This window comes from Pelodiscus sinensis, chromosome 15, assembly GCF_052426305.1.
Source record: "Pelodiscus sinensis isolate ZL-2025 chromosome 15, ASM5242630v1, whole genome shotgun sequence".
NCBI classification, from domain to species: Eukaryota; Metazoa; Chordata; order Testudines; family Trionychidae; genus Pelodiscus; species Pelodiscus sinensis.
The window spans coordinates 4355194-4376764 of NC_143066.1; the positions used below are offsets into that span (position 1 = coordinate 4355194).

General features: G+C 43.9%; 1 protein-coding gene across 2 annotated transcripts in view; it reads right to left on the reverse strand.

Annotated features, from left to right (window-relative positions):
- The window catches only part of XPO6 (exportin 6), a 71287-nt gene that overhangs the window by 23456 nt on the left and 26260 nt on the right, over window positions 1-21571 (reverse strand). Inside the window, exons 3-10 of one of the 2 annotated variants that reach the window (XM_075899073.2) lie at window positions 20585-20697; window positions 16603-16800; window positions 13606-13765; window positions 12939-13016; window positions 9770-10226; window positions 9434-9505; window positions 5980-6106; window positions 4226-4335 (exon numbers count right to left, since the gene is read on the reverse strand). In XM_075899073.2, the coding sequence (XP_075755188.1) occupies window positions 4226-4335; window positions 5980-6106; window positions 9434-9505; window positions 9770-10226; window positions 12939-13016; window positions 13606-13765; window positions 16603-16800; window positions 20585-20697 (1315 nt within the window). The remainder of the gene's footprint in view (window positions 1-4225; window positions 4336-5979; window positions 6107-9433; window positions 9506-9769; window positions 10227-12938; window positions 13017-13605; window positions 13766-16602; window positions 16801-20584; window positions 20698-21571) is intronic. The other variant, XM_075899074.2, reaches the window with a different exon arrangement.

Sequence of the window (21571 nt, forward strand, 5' to 3'; positions counted from 1 at the left end):
GAAAGGGAGTTCTAGTGCAATACTCTTGCAAACCCTCGCCTCCTTCTAGGGAGGAGCAGTAGTAGGTCCTGTACAATGAAGCTTTAAAGATTTGCTTGCTGGGGAAACACCAACACAGCCACAACAGTGCTAATTATAAACAGGTTTTCTAAGCTACAGTATACAAGATATGATGGCTCAGAGATACTGCAGCAAAGAACTGATAACCCATCAACTCTGAAAACTAGACAGCTGACAACTGTAAGAGGGAGCAGAAGGCTCCAGAGACTATGGGAAAAGCTTAGGGGAGTGACAAGAAAAGCACCCAGAAGATGGTTAAGGATGACAGGGCTGGCTTTAAATGAAGGGCCTGCATTTGAAAAAAACAGCTCCTGCTGGCTAATTCCCATTTAACCTGTACCTCTGTCCGGGACTGGACTGCAGGAATTAAAAGCCCAAAGAGAGGTTACAACCAATGTAAAATTCTGCTTCTTGCTGCTAAAAAGCTAAGCAACAATGCCAGCCACAGCCATCAAAATCTATAATACTGCTGGGCAACCAATTCAATAACGTTCAAATGCCAATGCCCTTTTTTCTGCCTATTAGTCTTTGTCCAAGGGAGGAAGCAATTTATAAATGGGCGGGTGAGAAAACTAACCTTCACGTCTAACAGCAACGGTTCAGAGCAGGAATGTGAGCCAAGTAGTAACAGTTTAACTGGAAGGTCATTCCCAGAGTACAGTATGTATGTCTTCCAGTGCCACCCTGTGGTTTAGGCTACGATTTGCAAAACCGTAAGTGCCTATCTTTAGGGCATCCAAATAAGTGGTGTGATTTTCTGAAACACTTAGTGCCTTATAGCTCCCACTGACTTCAGCTGCGTTGTCCTTGTTTTGCTGTACTGAAGCAGGCCCATTATTGTCCAAGAAGAAAGTCACGATAGTTCTTTCACCTCCACTATAGCCAGTAACAGATATTTACTCTCAAGGTAGCTACAACATAGCATACAAAACTCAAGAGCTCCCCCCACAATCAACCATGAGTAGTGCCAAATTGCAAAATCAATGCAGAACAGCCCTGGGCTGGAACACAGCCCACAGCCACCAACGATGACACAGGACTGTCAAATTGCTCCGGAGACCCAAAGATTCCTACCATCCTTTTAGAAAACAACTGTCCTGAAGCATGTCCAGTGCTGCCTTTCTGCAGGAAAGAGCAAGCTGGAAAGCTAGGAATGTCTCTTTACTAGTAACAGGAAGAATCAGAGCATGGGGCAATGTAAGGGACAGCCCAAACATCTGTGCCTATGACTGAATAGCCAGATGCTTTCCATGAAGAGTTGTTATACTGCCGGCGGGTACTGAAAAGATGATGTAAGCTTGGATTTAGTAAACGGCATGTTGTGCTACCGGATAAAATGTACAATTCATAAACCACAGGGAACAGGAAGTTTCATCGGCAGTGCCTGTGGTGTAACCACACCTACATCATCAAATTAAGACATATAAACACTTCTACAACTCTCTGCGTGTTCAATAGAGCCATAGAAGCTTTAGCTAACAGGCATCTTTGCAGAAAACACAATAGAAAGTTTACGCAGCTCACCACATTTCTGATTGTCAAAGAAAGATATTCTATTTAAAAAAAAAGTAAATTAATATTGCTCTGATTTGTATCTATCACAAAAACTGTCCTTTTCATATGTGTTCATTTTTTTGATTGTGTCACTTTGGTATATATGATTGTGACAATTTTCTTCCACATATTGATCTGAGAAGCTCTCTCTCTCTCTTCTCCCCCTCCCCCCAGAGGGAGAAGAGGAGTGACTAGGGAGAACTAGCATAACTGTGCAGCTTGGTGAACACTTTATTGAGACCGACATGTTCTCACATTTGAACTCCCCTGAAAAATCCAATAAAGTGACTTCCCGCATGGAACAGATAAGGGCTGGCCAGGTTAGCTAGTTCCTGGATGAATGATGTTAGAATGCCTTTTTTGGCAAGACACCATGGTCTCTGGGAAAGGAAGGCTCTTCTTGTAGTTAGCATAGACCTTGCTAAATGGTAGAGGGTTTTAAATCTGCCCACTTTAAATACAGAACTTGTATTTAGAGCTTGTTCCATGCTAAACAGTTTTAACACACCAGAGCTTCCAAGATGGTGGCAACAAAGGGATCTACAAAATAGGGACTGAACTGTGAAGCAGCTAGAGAGGAGAAACCGCTAACTTTGCTTACCTAGTGCATTATGTTATATGTTCAATACCCTTATCCTGATGGCAATTTTCACCAAGTAACTTTGTTTCTAAAACGCTGGTATAAAACTTGCTGATTCATTAATGATAACTATCATTCATTAGCTATATTTTTGGTCTAAAGTGTAGGTTACATCTAGGTTTATGACTTTAAGATCCTTTTCTTGACTTTGTTAGAAAGTATTATAATCAGATATTCTAATCAATAAAATTCACACACCTCCACATCAGCTGCAAGAAGTGGGCCTCACCCTCCTTAACTGAATTAACCTCGTTATCTCTAGCCTTATTCTGGCCTGCATATTTATACCTGCCTCTGGAAATTTCCACTACATGCATCTGACAAAGTGAGTCTTTGCCCACGAAAGCTTATGCTCCAATACGTCTGTTAGTCTATAAAGGTGCCACAGGACTCCTTGTCGCTTTTAATAAAATTTTGTTTTTCCTGGTTTCCATGGTCATACATTGCATGTATTTTTAACCATGCTTTAACCTGAACTGGGAACAGTCTTCAAAACCTGGTTTTTAATAGCCACTTTACTATAGGTTCACTTAGAAATATATTAAGTCAAGGATCTTTGTAAAGAAATCATTTGGACATCAAACATGTGTCAACTGTGTGTCGGAAAATGATAATGAGCGATGTTCACTGACCCCTACTACTTCAGCAGCAGCACAAGACAATGGAACAGCCAGGCATTTAAAGTTGTAAGTAACTGAGAAACAAAACAGCAGATGAAATTCAATGTTGATAAATGCAAAGTAAACATAATTCCAGCTACATATATAAAATGATGGGTCTAAATTAGCTGTTACCACTCATGAAAGATCATGGAGTCATTGTGAATAGTTCTCTGAAAACATCCACTTAATGTGTAGCAGCAATCCAAAAAGCTAACAATGTTGGAACACATTAGGAAAGGGATAGAGAATAAGACAGAAAATATCATAGTGCCTCTATATAAATCCATGGTACGTCCATATTTGGAATATTATGCGTACCCCCATCTCAAAAAAGATTTGGAAAAGATTCAGAAAAGGGCAACAAAAATGATCAGGGGTATAGTATAGCTTCCATATGAGGAGAAATTAGTAAGCCAGACTTTTCAGCTTCGAAAAGAGATGACTAAGCGGGGTAACAGTAGAGGTCTATAAAATCATGACTGGTTTGGAGAAAGTAAGGAAGTGCTATTTACTCCTAACACAAGAACTAGGGGTCACCAAATGAAATTAATAGACAGCAAGATTCAAACACATACAAAAGGAAATATTTCTTCACTCAACGCATACCCAACCTATGGAACTCCATGCCAGAGGATGTTATGAAAACGAACAGAATTCAAGAAAGAGCTAGATAAGTTCATGGAGGTTAGGTCCCTCAATGGCTGTTAGCCAGGGTGGGTAGGGATGCAAAACCATGCTCTGAAGTGTCCCTGCCCTCTGTTTGTCAGATGCTGGGAATGGGAATCAGGGGATAGATCACATGATTGGCCACTGTCAGAAGCCACGGTGACTCAGGGTGACTCAGGATGGCTGTTCAATCAAGTGGACATGGTTCTCTTTTAATGGTCTCCATAGCTGTAGCAGCCAAGCTTATCCTCACCCCATGAGGCAGGTGGTGGTGTTATCCCCATTTTACTGAAAGGGAAACTAAGGCATAGAAAGACAAAGTGACTCGCCCAGGGTCACAGAGCGAGTCTGTGGTATACGAGGAACCTGGCCCCAGAGCTCTCAAGTCCAAGGCTAGAAACTTAACCACCTGATCATCTGTTACTGTTAGATGCTTCACACATGCAGTAACACATCATCCCCAGATCAACACATGCAAGCCACACAACCCACTGTAACAGTTCTTGCCTCTTTAGCATCAGGTATTAAACTGAACAAGCACATGGAACCTACCATCTTGAACTACATTTTGTTATAATGGCTCCGCAGGTAAAACGATTAGGAAATGCAAGACAGACCCACCGCAATGAATACCGTTGCTTACCTGTTGAGAACTGCTTCTTTGTCTGCTAGACGACTTTTAACTTTACTAGTAAGATAGTCCAAGAAGAGCGTCCAAATGTCTAAGCAAGAAAAGTAACCTTCATGGGTAGGCTGAAATACATAAAACCCCATGTTAAACATCATGAGAACAGCACACTGCAGGCCATGTGTAGCCAAAATTTGAGCTGGGTGTACTTTAAAGAAATGGGAGGACATATCCATGCAGATTTGCTTTAGTGAGGATTTTTCAGTGTCTCTGGGAAAACCCTACTTGCCTGAACTGTCAAAAGGGGAGTAAGATCTGAGTTTAGGACCTACCCCAGGTTCTAGTCTCACTTCTGACTAGGGTTGTTAAATATCTGTTACTGAATAGTCAATAACCTCATGAACTCCTTTCTATCAGTTACTCGACTAGTCTATAACCCCAGGGGGTGAGACCAGCAGCCAGTGCAGTCCAGCCCCACCTCCGAGGAGCCCCCCTGCCACCCCATGCTGCTGCCTTTGATACAGAAGCAGCAGCACAGGGTGGCATCAGCCCCTGTCCAGGGGAGGGGTCTGAGCTCCTGGACCCAGCAGGAGCAAGAACTGAGTCGGGCTGCCTGCCCGCCTGGCTCCTAATACACTTTTAATGCAGAGCTGCAGCAGGGATAGATCCCAGACCCAGCATAAGGCAGGACTGATCAGGGCTGCTGGCCAGAATGCTAAAAAATTGACTGGCAATGGCACAGGAGGGAGGGGAGGAGGAGGAGAGAGAGAGAATGTGTGTAGTCTATAGCATGAACTGATAAGCTTTTGCTTATCGGTTAATTGACTACAGTATTATATCCCTACTTCTGACCCAACTAGGCAAGTATCCTTCTTCCTGTCTCAGTTCCCCACCCAGTCACAACATATGAATAATTATAAGTTTAAATGAATTCTCTGAAAGCTGTTAATCTTGCTGCAGCATAAGGGACCCTCGCTTTAGGTCAGCGTTTCTCAACCTTTTTTTATAAAGTACCTCCTTTAAAATAAATAAATAAAGAGTAAGCACCCCCAGTACCTACAGTTTTCAGACACACAATTTATTTTTCTACCATTGCAAGACATTTTGTTTAAACAACTTCATCGTAGCTGGGCGGGCAATGAAATTTTTGGTTGTAAAAAGTACAAAAATAATACAATGCTGTAAAATCTAAATAAAAATTCAGTTCTCCAAATTACAGTTGTGCTGATGTACCCTCCCCAGACTTCTCTCAAATACCCCCAAGGGTACTTGTACCACTGGTTGAGAAACACTGCCTGAGGTCACAGTTTCTGGAAAAAAAAGTCCACCCCTCCTCTCCTCTCCAATAAGGCCTCAGAGACGCTGTAAAAGCAACAGTTTCTAAAGTGACAGAAAACGTCACCTCTCCCCAGTCTAGAGACTTTTCAGAAAAGCTTCTCCAAACCCAATTAAAACAAGATCATAAAAGCTGGCCAAGTCATTCATTCAAGAAAACTACATCTGATAGTTTTCATCTATTTGGAGGCCAGGAGCAAGGTTTCCTGCATGTCATGCTATTGCAAAGTGCACAAAGGTTTCCAGAAATCTCACGATGTTAAACCAGTAGAAATCTGCATGGTAAGAGGGTCAGTTGCTAAAAAGCATGAAAATGAAGTTTTGCCTTTGAGCTATCAGATGTACTGGGACATAAGCTCTCTTTTACTCATCTCACACATGATTGGAACATACGGAGAAGGCTGGCAGATAAAAGAAGAGGGTCAGTGCTGTACCTGATGAAAGGTGTATTTGAACAAGAGAGCCAAAAACTCAACCAATGGGAACTGAGCATATGATTCGATCCTTCTTAGATGGACGCTCACAAAGAGACGCAGAAAGTCTGTAAACTTCTCAATGTAGCTAGAAGAAAAAGGAGAGAAAACTTATAAAACACGAAGAAAGCCAGGGGGGACAATTTAATTGAAATAGTGAAAAATTCACTCAAAACCCTTTCATTAAAGAAAAACTACATTTAATAGCCAATAGTACAATTAAAATATAAAGCCCTGCAACAATTACCTACAGGACGGGCAACCCTTCATTCCATTAACACCTGAAACACAGCAGAAAAGACAGTCTAGTCAAAAGCAACTTTAGTGTTCAGATAAAACAATACGAATTCATTAAGGCCTTCAGATAAGCAATCCCCTTAGTGCTACAAGTATTTAGCAGCAAGACCCATCCTACCCTATAGATATGGATGGGGCTGGTCAACAGAACGTAGCACTCCGGAGATACTGGTGAATGGGAAACACAGACACTGGGAATTGATTTTCTCTTATTAAACGCGTAACAATGGCAACCCCTGTGACATGGAGATACTAGGTTGTCTTCCCCAAGCCTCCAGTGTAATTCCAGCATCCAATCCAACAGCTCATGAGTGGACCAGACCATCTTTTCAGAAAAGAAGCCATCTTAATTTAAAGACTCCTTATCAGTTTTCCCCCCCAGATCTTAGAATTATTCAATCCCATGATCAAGACTATGTCTTTCTGATGCTACAGTATATGAAGTGAAGGGCCCACAAAGGAACCGGTCATCAAAATTTAGACACACTTCTATGGCAATGTAAGTACTTAAAGCTTCAAGAAGCACTGCTAAAATAACTGCTGAAGGTCACTGCAGTGTGAGCTGCTAATGTGGAGTTGAGAACATGCACAGTGCAATGCAGAGCTTTACTGGAGTTTAGGATAGCCTATATTATGTATTAGCTGCAAGAAAACAACTACCTGTTTGGCATTGCTGCATAGCATCCATTGTGGAACACTAATACCAAGAACCCCACTGATGCAGTTACAGAACTGCACTGCAGAAAAACCCCTCTCTCCCACCTAAAGTGACATTTACAGTTCTAAAAGATCAAGAAATATCACACGGCTGAAGACACCAAAATAATTTTAGGGGCAAAATTGTATCACTCAGGAACGACAGTCCCTCATTATTACTGCTGCACTGAGGGGAACACAGGATTTGTCTGACACACATCAGTGAGAGAAACTGTTAACTCTGAGCTGAACAAAGCTAGCTCCAAACTGGAGAGCCACTGCTGAACAAGAACAACAAGTGGAATCGTTCCCAGACTGGTCACTATGAACCTGTGGACCCCACAATTGCTGGAAGTGAGACAATATTTACACGGCGTGTACCTCTCTGGTCCGACATCCGTGGGACCTCGCCCATCTCACACCAGGGGCGCTCTGGCAGAAGCAGAGGGGCTGCCATTGACCAAGCAAAGAGAGAAGTGGCGCTCAGGGTAAGAGGCAGGGTGGCTGTGAAGCCCTGCAGCCAGGGGGCAGGAGCAAAGCCCCATGGATCTGCACTGACGTCCATGGACACCAGTCCCCACTGTCAGCCACGGGGCTGGGCTTCTGGCACCCAGCCATGAGGCTCCACGGCCGCCATGTCTATTCCCAATCCCCACTCGGGCAATGCTGGCTCCTCTGTTGCTGCCGGCTGTGAGTCTGCACTCCTGGTGCCCGGCTGCAGGGCTCCGCGGCTGCCCTGCCTCTTCCCCTAGAACACCCCTCCGAACACAGCACAGCTTTGGAAGCTCTGGGAGAGAAGGGCAGGAGTTGCTGAGCTCAGGGTCTGGCTTTTCCCCCCACGAGTGCTCCAGTCTGGGAGCACCCCTGGGGACACTAGATCATATATCCTGTCGGACTACAGAAGTCAGAACTAGAGAGGTTGAACCTGTAGCTCTTTCGGCACCTTAGCAAGATGGACTCCCACTTGGTATGTACTGCTCATTGGCCAAATACTTCCAGACTAGAGTGATCTATTGGGAAACAGTTATCCAAGCTCAGGGCTTTTTTTAAGCCAAGATCTGCTGTACTTTTTATATAGATGTAGGCTTCTAGGAGTCACTAAGCCTGTCGCTAGCTTTGGAATTACCTGTTACACTTAGGGTTTCATTCAAGGTGAAATTAAACAGCACATAAGCAGGGAATTGCAAACTATGGTGAAGGTATACATTTTCTGAACTGGCTTACAAATTCAAGATCTAGAAGGCTCAGAACTGTGCTAACTCCATGACAAAGTAACTAGTAACTAACCATCCCCCCCATGTCACACTCCTGTCTGAGGGAAGAGTAAACGCAAGGCAACAGAAGTAGAGGATACAGTATTGCTATATAATTTCATACTCTTTTGCAACAATGCCAGCTTTGTCCAGCAGCACGCCAGGTTAAAAGTGGCAAGTGGAAAGGTAACTTGACTTGAGTCACTTCCAAGTTTTCAAGTCTTGGAATTCAAAGCGTAGCTAACGTGAACACAAAGAAAGGGAAAACAATTGACAAACTGCAGATTCTTTAGTTCAGGAGAGGGAGGGATAGGAGGACAACCAGTCCAGAGAATGTTTCACTCATGGAAAAGCTGAAGAGAAACCAAAATAGCTAGGCTACCTCCCAGATTCAAATCATATTAAACATTTTTAAAAAAAGGCAAATTCACTTATGGACCTCAAGATCTCTGAACATGAGCTACATCAAAAGAACACAAAATGAGTGCAACATATAAACATCACACTGAGCTCTAGCAGAACTTCCACTGCCTGTGGAGAAAGACATTAGCCTGGTTTTGCTAAATCAAGGCCTATACCTGGGCTGAAGTTATAAAGCACCTCTACTGAGGACGCTCATTAACCTTTTGACCGAAAAGCGGGTGCCATGTCTGGGAAGAAGATCAATGATTTAGCAGACTGGTAGTGCAGTGCCATGCTCATCTACTTCTGTCAACATGCATCCACAGCAACGTGGGACAATTGGGAATCTGGATACATCTGCATAATTACAACATCAGAAAAGATATCTTGCCAACATTAGCAGGAGACGACGGCCCAGGTCCCAAAGCTAAAGACCTACAGCAGTGCTGTGACAGAAACGAACATCAGTAGCTGTCTGCTATGCCACAATAATGACTATTGCAACACATGAGAAGTTCAATCACAACAAAAGTTTCCCTCCCGACAACACAAGTGGAAGCATTTCTTCATGAGAAATCTTCTAATGCTGACTGTTTTTAAACAAATACATTTCTCAACTCCCAGCAGAAGGTGTGAAACTGACCAGGTTTCATTCCCTTCAAAGCCATGGAGCGGCTGGTGCATATCGCCCACTCCTTTGGAACATGACTTGAAAAACACACAGAGGGCAGATACCAACCAGAAAGGGAATACTGCAATTCCTTTACCTCACTGTGCCGCTTCCGTTGCTCTGCTGCAACTGAATGAAGGGCAGACTCAGCTCTTGTGCCACCTCACACCTGCAGTCAAACAGTAACGAATGGGGGAGTGGGAGGAAAAGGACAGGAAAGAATACAAACCTACACTACCAGTCACTTTGCACAATTAACCCCCCTGCCACCAACTCACCTGGACACACCTACCTGCCTGCCCTCCTTCAGCAGCACAGAGCTCTGTAAAAAAGGTGATTAAAACACACCATGCATGACAGCAAGTCAGAAGAGACAGCTTTTTAGGAAGCAAAAGCTCCTACCTACATTACTTAGCTGGCTGATTTGTTTTACCTTTCATCCAGTTCCTCTAGCCGGCTCTTCACCGTGTGGGCGTTGTTCTCCTTCGTAATCTTCTGCAGGAGGTAGAACGTCTGCTGGAACATCCGCAGCAAATACTCCTCAAACTCCATAGGCACGCAGTTCTTTGACATAAGTTCATTGATGCAAGACATAGCCAGGATCCCTAGCCTGCCACGCTCTTGACCCGAGACAGAGTTCTGGCTGCTGCCATTGACAGAGGACATCTTCCTAGCTCGGGTGTCGCAGCCAAAGCGGGCAAAGTGGAATATGGTGGTGAGGAGCGAAGGGGTGATGCTGGCGGAGAGAGGGATCCAGCTGAAGAGGTGGGCCAGGCACTCCAATGCAAGAGAACAAATATATTCACTCTCTGTATCAAGGATAGGGATTGGCTGATTCAATAATTTGGCCGCACTGGGACTCTGTAACAAGCTTCTTAACAGGTCTCCACCTAGGAAATAAAGCACATGCACTCCTAAATCTCAGTGTACAACTGGATGTGTAGAGTTAAATGAAAAGCAATTTTTTTTGCGTGTAATTGCAGCTCTTTATGCAGCTAACAAGTAACATGTCTAACAAGTGTTCAATGCAACATTGCATTAACAGCTACATGATTCTACAACACATACCGGCCAACCCCTTCTCACGCCATTGTGTTCTAAAATTTCAGACTGACCGATGTTTCAGTCTAAGACACACTACAGCAGGTGGCACTGAAGTTGAGAGACCTAAAACAAGCTGGAATTGGCCAGTTTCTCCTGTCTTTAACATCTACATTTACACATCAGAAGCTACTTATGGGACACATTTAATTAGCCTCATTAACACGGGTCCTACAACTGACAGGTACTTCTGCTGATGGATGGATGGATGGGCGTGTTCGGTTATTTCTACTCCAATTCATATGATGAAGTGGGTTTTAAACACAAAAGCTCATGATTCTGAGCTTTTGATTAGTCTCTGAAGTGCCACAAGGACTACTTGTTTTTAATATACTAATGTGCAGTCTCCAAAGCTGCCGTACTGTAAATTTTAGTTCTTTCAGTTGGTTACTTTGGAATTACTCAATCTCAGTCAACAAAGTGCTCTAGTTAGAGCACAGTGAAGTGGTCTGTAGCAGTCCAGACGACTAGTTGCTCTTAATGGCAAGCCAGAAGTGGAATCTGCTCCAAAACACATCTGTAGTTTTACTAGAGGAAGAAGAACTGTATTAATCCACAGGATGCTCCAGAAGCTTTTACTGCAATTGAGTGTCAACACTAGCGTGAAGAAATAAAAGCCACTGTTTAGGTAGAGGAATTTCCTCTTTGCTTCATGAGACTTGACATTTTAGATTGTCCTCAACATCTTCAAGCAGCACAGGTTTGTGAAATCTTCCTGTGGAGGGCAGAGCCAGCTTGGTGAGGTTTTTAATTTAACAGCTGTTTCAATGAAGCTCTACTATATACAGCTAGATGTGAAATTGCATCACAATATTGTTTCTCAGAAGAAGGGAGGAAGAAAGGGCTACAACAGATGTAGTTGCTGCAGACAGAAGCCTAGCCCAACTCAGACCATTTGATACACGCAACTGTAAGAAAACTCATAGGCCTCAGAATGGTAGGGTGGGATTTGCTACTGTTTTATCCCCTGAACTTATAAGCTCTTTCCTCCAAATTGCAGAAGTGTAATATGCATGATTTGATCTTACGTCATTTAAGCAATGTGCACGCTCCATTTTCAATGCTAGTGAAGCAAGACAAGCATGAGTCGGCTGTGAAGCAGATGCACAGCCAAGCTCAAAGGCAGCTCCTTGTCCTAATGGTAATGTGCAGGAGGCGGTGTGTACAGTCGGAAGGGGAAGTGGGGAGAGAGTATTGGTTTAATTTACTGATATGGAGCTGAAAGCCACAGCTACATTATAAACTACAGGTCACACCAGATCTTCTGGCCTTGGAACTTCTAAATCAGCTAAGATTGCAGTCACTCTTGACTTCCCGTGCACTTACAGCTGCAGTTCATAGATGCAAACCAACCCTTTGTTGTCTCTCAGTGTGGGAACTGGCTAAGTTTCAACAGCCTTTCCTCCTCTGCAGCACTGCAACAGGAAAGGAGCTGACCACGTACATGCCACATGTGCTGTCTCAAATGGAGGTAGCCCATTTTCAGTGGAGAATCCTCAGCCCTGGAGATTGCATCCTTCGGTGGTCCCACATGTGCCAGACACAAGGGAACACACAAAAGGGCCTTAACCTAAGTTCCCCATACGCTATATGGCTACGCAGCAGCCTACTTAGCACACACGCCCACTCGGGGACCTGCTGTGGTCCGTCCCCCGGCCCCAATCTAGCCTGGTCTCTAACCTGCCATGGCCCAAACCCAGGTCTGGCCTGGACTTTCTGTAGCCATAGTGCCCCTCCCACAACCGCAGCTCCGCTGCAAGCCAGAGCCTCTCCCTCAGCCAAACCCACCCCCAGCCTGGACCTGCCATGGCCAGAAAAGGGGCACCTATCCTGCATCCAAACTCCCTCATGCCCCAGACCCCCAACCCTCTGCCCCAGGCCTGAGCCTCCTCCCATACTCTGAACCCCTCAGCCCCACCTCCCCCACATGAATTTTGTTATGTGCCCTGATATAAAGGTGATGTCCGTACTAGGGCACATACGATTCAGTCTGCTCGCAGGGTGGGAAAATGAGGGGGAATATTGGCCTCGCCCCCACAGGGCTTTCTTCTTAAGATGGAGCCATGTCCCACCACTCCCTTTAGAGATCTGAACAACGCATCAGATGGGAACGGCACTGACGGGAGTTGGGTGGGGTAATGGTGAAGCCCCTTCCCGATTGGTAGGGCAAAGGGACGGCTGGGCTGAACCTGAGTGAGTGGCACTCTCACTGAGCACATGGGCTTCCAACACTAGTCAAATCTGGCCCATCATGGTTGCTTCCCCCTCTCCCCAATTTTGCAGGTTTCTGGTGCCTTTGCCCACCTAAATCTGGTGGCTTTCAAACCACAGCACAAGGCATATCTTTCCAGTCATGCATCTGTGACTATGGATCACCATTCCGGAAGGAGGTATGATGACAGGGAGGGATCTGTGCTACGTAGCGGTTTTGATTTATGTTAGCAACCAAAATCCACGGTCAATGTATAAATATTAAGTACTACATTTTAGTGAGTCCATACCACTTTCTCCTGAAGTTGGGGATGGTGGTGGAGTGGCAGCAGTAACACTATGTTTGTCCCAGATGCTCTCTAAAATACCTGCCAAGAAAGAGGAAGAGTACTGTGAGCCCAGCTAGGTTCAGAGATATGTCATACAAGGCCGGCATCTTTACTCCAAACTCAGTTTAGGGTAGCTACCTCAAAGTATGTGCAACTGACCTGAGAAGTCTATCAGAGCTAGATACTTGCAGATGTATAGGCTAGATCTTTATTCCTTTTTTACTGCAGTGACAGCACACAAGACAAATAAAGTATCCTCCCCATGTGATTAGGGAGACTAGAACAGGTACGGCACTTTATAAATGAAGCATTAAAGAAAACAGGAAGTTCTCATGCATGCTAGTATATCTGCTTGGTCCAAGTCTATCTTTATAAACAAAGCTGCCCAAGCAGAGCTATTACAGCTACTGTTCTGCATACTCTAGTTTTAAGCATCAGATTTCATTATAAACGATTCAAGAAGCTATTTACACAGCAGAGAACTCAGCCAGCAGGAAGCAATCACTACATAACTAGCAGGGTTCTTGTTTCACTGGCTGCAAGTCTGCCAGCATTTGACATTCACACACTTTGCAGAAAGGGGCTGGGCAGGTGTTCATTCCAACCCTACAAGTGTAGTTTCACTTACCTGTGAGAAGCCCAAGTACCGTTTGTACCTGATCCAGGAGCAGTTTACGTAACTCTTCTTTCCGTGCCACACTAAGGTCCTCTCTGGGACAGGCCAGCTCTTCTGATGTTGTCTTCAGCATGATCAGCCCAAGAGGAGTGGTCACAGGGGACTGTATCAACTGGAAGAACAAATGAAATGTGAATAATGTCACTGACATTTTGTTCATTGATTGATACTGAAGCCCACAAGATCAGCCTTCCTGCTGACAGTTTATGGACACGCCCAAATTTCTGAGGTCATGCTGACCACGAGAGCATATCTGCAGTATCCTTTGGGGGGAATAGAACTATGGCTCCTGGTTTTCCTGAAGCACCAGTTTATCATCATATGTCATGTCAATTCAAGTAGTATGGGATTCCTTATGATAGAGCCTTCATGCTGTCACACATGTTCCCTGCTCCAAAATGTTCACAATTCAGAGTCTGTCCCCTCTTGCTTTGTAGAGGTCACCACTCACAGGGCCTGCCTCACAGACCACTTTAAAAGACAAGTTGCTCCTGAAGTAGTCTTTTCATGGCACAAACGTATGCCACCAGCCAAGCGGTTACAAGGCATCCCTGCTATAAGTCGCCCAGGTATACATTTGTTCGTTGATGCTTGTAGGAATGGATACATTTTAAGTCCTCCCATTCCCCGCTCTTAAGTCGTGCAAATAAACAAATAAACCAAACCCCACGTTTGCACAAATGGAAGTCAGCCGTGGGAAAAAAATTCTCTGCTTGAAGTTGTTTAGCTGTAAGTCCAAGTTGTTTGGAACGTATTTTGGACTTACAGCAAGGGCAGCCTTACACTAGAGGGAACTTAGATCTCCATAATATTAGCACTGGACCACAAGTACCTACAGCCAAAATTTAATCAAAAGAAATGGTAATTAAGGATTCTCTAGTCTCCTCCAGCATACTCACTTTGATACTATTAAAAGTCACATTTACTTTAAAGTGAGACTTTTCCTTTCCCGAACATGTGCAGAAGAGAGCAGAGTGGGTATTAGGGCAAAATTAAATTAAAATAAAATCAAGAATCGAGGTGAGAGACTAGGGAATGTGTTGAACCCCAAACTATTTTCAAAACTTAAAGGAGCCTTTACTTTTAGCCCAAAACACCAGATGCCATGCATTCACTACTCCCTCTTCAAGTATAGCTAAAAATAGCCCAATAATAGGGTAACTGCTGGAAGTCATAAGTCTAATGGCTTTATGTGTTTTTTGCCCCATTCATATTGTCAAACTTGATCAGAAACTAGTTTAGCCTGAAATGCATTTAAAAAAACCCAACACTTTACACAAGTGAAAAAGAGCCAGCGTAGACAAAACTGTAGGGAGTTTCAATTTTGGAAACTCTGAGCATCCTGGAGGTAGTGATCATGGCATGTCTAATTGGTGACGGTCAGGCTGGCACATTTTTCATGTTCTAGTTTATGTTGCTGATAAACGTTAATGGCAGCCAACTTCCGCAAGGCCTCATGATGCACGGCAGCAACTCCATTCTACTCAGGTGAGTTGAGTTATACATGCATTAGGACATCATTCACTGGCTAAAACTACTATATGGTGGATGCACACCAGTAGAAAAACTGCACTTGGAGTAGCCATGGGCAGCGCATAGTGAAGACAAGGAAAGACAAGGCCTTCCCTAATAGTCAGGGGAGGCCACGGACATCCACTCTCCTCCCAAACCAGGCTGCCTCCTACGTCTGCAAGCTGCTCTCTAGGAAGCCTGCTGGAGCTGCAGCCATCCAGCATTGGGGCCGTGCTGCCACGTTCGGGGTGGTGCGTGTGTGTGGGGGGGAGAGTGAGGTAGCTTGGTGGGGTGCTGGCAGCTTGGCCAGGAGGAGCTTTTGAGGGAGGGCTGGCCCGAGGGCAGTCAGGGGTTGAATAGAGCTGGAGTAGAGCCTCTAGCCTTGGGGTAGGGGACAGCAGCCACAATGGGTACAGAATGGGCAGGACTTGAACTAGCCTCTTCAAGCCAGCTATTCACCCACCACTCTTGAGAGTAGCTATCAATGGAATACTGTCAAACTGGGAGGGCAAAGGTTTGCCCTCGGTCCAGTGCTAGTCAATATTTTCATTAATTACTTTAATAATAGAGCGGAGAATACACCTATAACGTTTGCAGATGATACTAAGCTCGGAGGAGTTGCAAGCACTTTGGAGAACATGGTTAGAATTCAGAACAGCCTTGACAAATTAGAGCGTTGGTTTGAAATGAAAGGGATGACATTCAATAAAGACAAGTGTAGTACTCTGCATTTAGAAAGGAAAAAATAAAATGCACAATTACAAAATGGTGTTGCTACAGACTAGGAAGTGGTACAGTTGGAAAGGATTTGAAAGTTATAATGAAACCAACTTTGTCTGACAAAGGTCACCTGAGCAAGTGGGTTTTGCCCATGAAAGCTCATGATCCTATATATTTTTGTAGTCTCTATGGTGCCACAGGACTGCTCGTTTTATAAGTAGCCACTGGACCAATTTACTATGGCTCCTAGTGGAGTCTCCATCACATACAATTTTTAAATCAAGAGGAGATGTTTTTCAGAATAAGAATTATTTTGAGGACATTTTATGGCCTTTGTTATACAAGCTGTCAGACTAGATGGTCATAATGGTCGCTTCTGACTTTGAAACCTGAGAATTATAGTAGAGGCTAATAGCTGACTATTTGTCAACATAATGAAGGTGGAAAAGAAAAGCAATTTTTGCTTCCTCTTCAGCTTTTTCCAAAAGAAAAATGATCAATGAATAAATTCATAAGATCGTTATAATCAGAGAATCATAGAACAAAGGAACTGGAAGGGACCTCGAGAGGGCATCAAGTCTAGTCCTTTGCTTATTTAAAAGTTTTTTCTTAGCCACCCCTCTTCCCATTAAAGGTAGCTTTTAATTTAGACAAAAGTGTTCCACAAAGTGCACTAAAGATTTCCTGACTCTCCCACTTTCCCCAGAACACCCTTACCTGTAAGATATTTGTGAAGAAGTCATGGTAGAACATAGGCCAGTCTTGTCGACCAATGTCCACGATGACTTTGCAGAGCTTGTTCCGGATAAAGTAAGGCAGTGTTTTGTGGTGAGCTAATAAGAGTTTGGGCAGGCAGCTGCGGATCTCCATTTTATCTTGAGATGGGACCCCAAGCCACATCTTATTGATCAGATTCTGAAAGAGAGGCACACCCTGATTTAGTAGATCTTAAAAAGGCACACGGAGAACTGGTTATAGAGCAACATTATACTCAGTGGTTAGACACTAGGTCTGGAGAACCAGATGGAGGAGCAGACATTTATTAGGCAATGCTTAGGGAAAAATTAGTGTTTCAATATATTTCATTTGCAGAGTTTTACAACTATAAGCGTGTCATCCTCACCTAGGGCTCGTCTACATTGGCCCCTTTTCCGGAAGGGGCATGGTAATTTTTGAAATCGCAATAGGGAAATGCGCGGGGGATTTAAATATCCCCCGCGGCATTTAAATAAAAATGTCCCCCGCTTTTTTCCGGCTTTTAGAAAAGCCGGAAAAGAGCGTCTACACTGGCCCCGATCCTCCGGAAAAAGCGCCCTTTTCCGGAGGATCTTATTCCTACTTCGAAGTAGGAAAAAAGGGCGCCGGAAAAAAGCAGTGGACATTTTTATTTAAATGCCGCGGGGGATATTTAAATCCCCTGCGCATTTCCCTATTGCGATTTCAAAAATTACCATGCCCCTTCCGGAAAAGGGGCCAATGTAGACGTACCCCTAGTGTATGGGCCAAAACTACCCTAATCGGTTAAGTCAGCAGTCGCACGTATTGCTACTTCGATAGTTACCTGGCTTTGGCAGTAAATATAGTTACGTGTTGTGACAGATGTGATATAATGGTCACAGTGATTACAATCTTGAGCACAAGAACTTAATCTGGCCCTTAACAGTGATTGTGTGTGACCCTGGGCACATCTAGAGATGAAGAAACTGATGTAGGAGTTAGTGAGACAGGCCCCTCACAGAACTGGGAGAGGTATTGCTTAATGTTTGTAAAGTGCTTTAAATGTAAGCAGCATTCTATGTTAAATAGGGTACAGAGAACTCACCAAAGAGCAGCTCAAACACCAAATGTCAAATGTATGTCCTGTGCATCAAAACGCATTTACTTATATTTCTCGGGATAGAAAATTGTTAATTTCCACTACTATACTATCTTTTTTTCTACTAGCATGGCCTGAATGACCTAGGGATGTAATAGTGTACTCAATTAACTGATAAGCAAAAGCTTATAGGTTAATGCCATAGACTACACGCATTTCTCTACTTCCTCCCCCCTCCCACCAGAAAATTTTTTAGCAGGCTGGCCAGCAGCCCACTCAGTCCTATCTTGCAATGGATCCAGGACCTCCCCCTGCTGTGGCTGTGCATTTAAAGTGTATTAGGAGCTAAGCAGGCAGGCAGCCTAGCTCAGTCTCAGCTCTTGCTGGGACCAGGAGCTCAGACCTCCCCCTGGACAGGGGCTACTGCCACCACACACTGCTGCCTCTGTATCAGAGGCAGCAGCGCGGAGCGACAGGCAGCCGGTCCATGAGGGGAGCTGGTTTTTAAACTGTCTCCCCTCACAGACCAGCTCCCACCTGGCACCCCACGCTGATAGAGGCAGCAGCGCAGAGTGGCAGGGGGTCCTTTGGAGTCAGGCCAGAGTGTACTGGCTGCTGGCCCCACCCCCTGGGTACTATAGAATAGTCGAGTAACCAAGAAGAATGAATGGAGGTTAACCAACTATTCAATGAACCGATATTTAACTTCCCGAGAATGAACCAGTGGTTTTATGAACCTGTAAAACAGTCACTGGTTGGCGAGTCTCAGAATAAACTATGCAGGCTGGAGCAGGTCTAGTTTTGCAAATAAAGACTCACTGCCCTCTTAACCAGGGACATCTAGGTTCTCTTACACATCCATATCTGTTCAAGAGCTCCTCCTAAATGTTAAGAGCGAGGCCCACCAAATGTGGTATTCACCTTCCTCTCATCAGAGCTTAACAAGGCTAAGGTTTGGTTAGCCTGGAATTCAACTGTTTCTCATAAAAATGGAAAAGGAGGGGTCTGGTAGAGGGCAGAAAGGGGCCAGAGAGGAGACCAGCATAGCTATAACCCCACTGGGCCAGCAGGGGTGGAGAAAGGGACAGCTATTTTAAAGTTTGCCTGTGTGTCTACTGTGGTGAGAAGGGGCTGGGATTGTGCTCTCCCCCTCAGGCAGCCTGATTCTGAACCCCTCATCTCCAGTCGCACCCCAAAGCAACACTATAAATGAAGAAAAAGAAAACTTATTTGAGTTAAGGACCCAGGCAATGCTGGGTCAATCTTCTAGTAGTAAATAAAGAAACATAAGGCAGAATGAGAACCAAGCTCTGCTTTGGATGAAAGTGATGTAATGTGGCATCCTGAAATTTTTAAATGTAGAAAGAGATGTTCTACGTTAATAGGCCTTTAATGGAAGAGTGCTTACTTTAGCAAAGGAGTTCTAACTCCCTTAATGACAAAAATCCGTATGAAGGCAGAGTTGCGAAGCATTTTTCCTGCAATGCTGAAACCCCATTTACAATATTAGTGGCTATTAGTAGCTGAGCCTGTTAAGTAGATGTTTGAGGATAATAGCTTCAGGAAGCCTGCTTCTACCCATTTTCAAGCACATGGCAGGCAGAAATTAAAGAAATAGCTTATCCAGGCAGGAGGAGTATTATAAAAGCTAGGAAGCTTTCCTTATGGCACAACAAGCCAATTCACAGTATTCAGGCTTCAGTGTAATTTAGACTTGAAGCCACCATGAAGTCTCCCCAAAAGGTCAAAATTATATGGAATAGAGCCAGCATCCAGAGCTACAGGTTAACACAGACAAAGAAAGTGCTTATAGGAAGAATACAGGACATTGACAAAACCCACAACCCAGAGGACCCTTACCAAAAGTCTGTATTAGGAGCAATTGCAGCGCTGTACTGTGTATATAGGAGACTTCTCCCATGCATATGAGATTTTAAACTGGTAGCTTTCTTCCCCAGCCCAATATTTTTGGTAACAAACTCCCTTTTCCCCAAAGGTCCACTAGCAGTATTCCTTTGAAAGGAGAGAAGTGTGGGCACTGGCAGGGGACATTGAGGGGAAGGAAGGGGACAATATTTTCATTAAATCTCCGCTGTTATTTTTCCAACTCTTCCAGCAAATATCAAGCCCCCATAAACCTCTTGGAATAAGTTTTGGGTTTACTGTCCTGCTTGTGAAAAAGTCTCTGTTCACATATAAAGCTGATCAAACAGTGCTAATAGCTGGAATTAATTTTCAAAATTTCAGGTTCTAAACAGAGAGATTTAACATTTGAGGTTTCAAACTTTCACCTGGCTCTCTTTAATAGCTAGGTAACAAAGAAGAATGTGGTCTTCCAGAAGATATTACATCTTTGACTAATTCATAGGCAAGGTAGGGTGAGCTGCCACCCAGAACTCTTAGATCCCATAAAATACAAGGAATGTTGTTATACCCTTTATGCTAATTTGTGGTATCTAGCCATACATAACCAAGACACCATTTCTGATCTGTAAAGGATATGAAAGATCTATTCTGAAGGATCCATTCATAGTCTGTGAATTATATCAAAATGTAAGACCATCTCCTAAATTCTAGGCAATTCCTAATCACCTAAAATCAGCAACCTGTATGCAAGGATTAATATTCCATTGTATTCCTTCCCACACTGCATTTTTAAAAATGTCCATTACAAGAGACCTATAACAGCAAGTGATGCCCATGTGCACTTCAGTTGATTTTCACTTTAGTATTAAAAACAATACAGAACTATTCAATTAAAAAAAAAAAAAACATTCCCAGAACTATTCCAAACACAAATCACACCAAATGAGAGTTAAAGCTGAAGAATCCACTAATCAAGGCAATTATGGTATTCTGGATACGTTTACCCTTCTGTCTCACCTCAAACACCGTCAAACTGTACATCATTACGTAGTCATTTCTTGTGCTCGACAGGAAATAGAGGCAGAATCTCCAGGCGCCTATCTGCTGGGCAAAGTTATTCAGAAGCTCCTCTGGGAAAATCAAGTATCAACAAAACATGCGCATTAATATTCATAAGTTGTCTTCAAGCCCAAGATAATATCTGTTTCCATAGCACCATAAATCTGAATGGAACTTCAGATATTTTTCAAAACTGATTTGGTATCAGTTTAATAATATTCAGACAACCTGAGCTACTTCAAAAGCCTACCTATAACCTTCAATGCAAGCACAATGACTAAGTGCACAGCATTAGAAGCTGTTGTGTATTATTTTAACGTTTCCAAAAGCATAATGTAACAACAGTCTCAGGCTAGATTAACTTGATACTAATGCAACCTTTAGCTCTACAGTGCAGATCTTTCCCAACAAAGATAAGACGCTGGGCAGCAACAGGATAGGGGAGCAGCAGTACGTTACTATCCTCTTGGACCACATACTGTACTAGAGGGAGACTATCTATTTTGCCAGGGGACTTTATGGAGAATTCCTTCGCTGTCAGCAACACTGGCTCAGAACTCTAAGTTTCAGTTGCAGGTTTTATAGAGGCATGAACGGGGTGGGGAGAGAAGGGAGAACAGATTCTTCTGCCAGTGTTCTCCAGCCTGCTCCTATCCGTCACTTCAGGGTACTCATCCCAGTCCTCCTGCTTCCACCACCTTGTCCCAGGCTCCTTTCCTTGCCCAGCCAGTTCCAATATATTCCTAAGCCCTCTTCCTAGTCTTTCCTCCACCTCAGACTTGCGTCTCCACTGCATTATCATCAGACAGCTTCCTCTGTCAATGAGAGTCAGGGGAAAGGGACAGTGAGGAGTGGGGGAGCATTGAGACCACAGAAGAGTCTTCCTGATCTTAATCCCCAGTACCCAGCACCACTGCTGCTCACAGAAATCAGGGGCAGCAACTG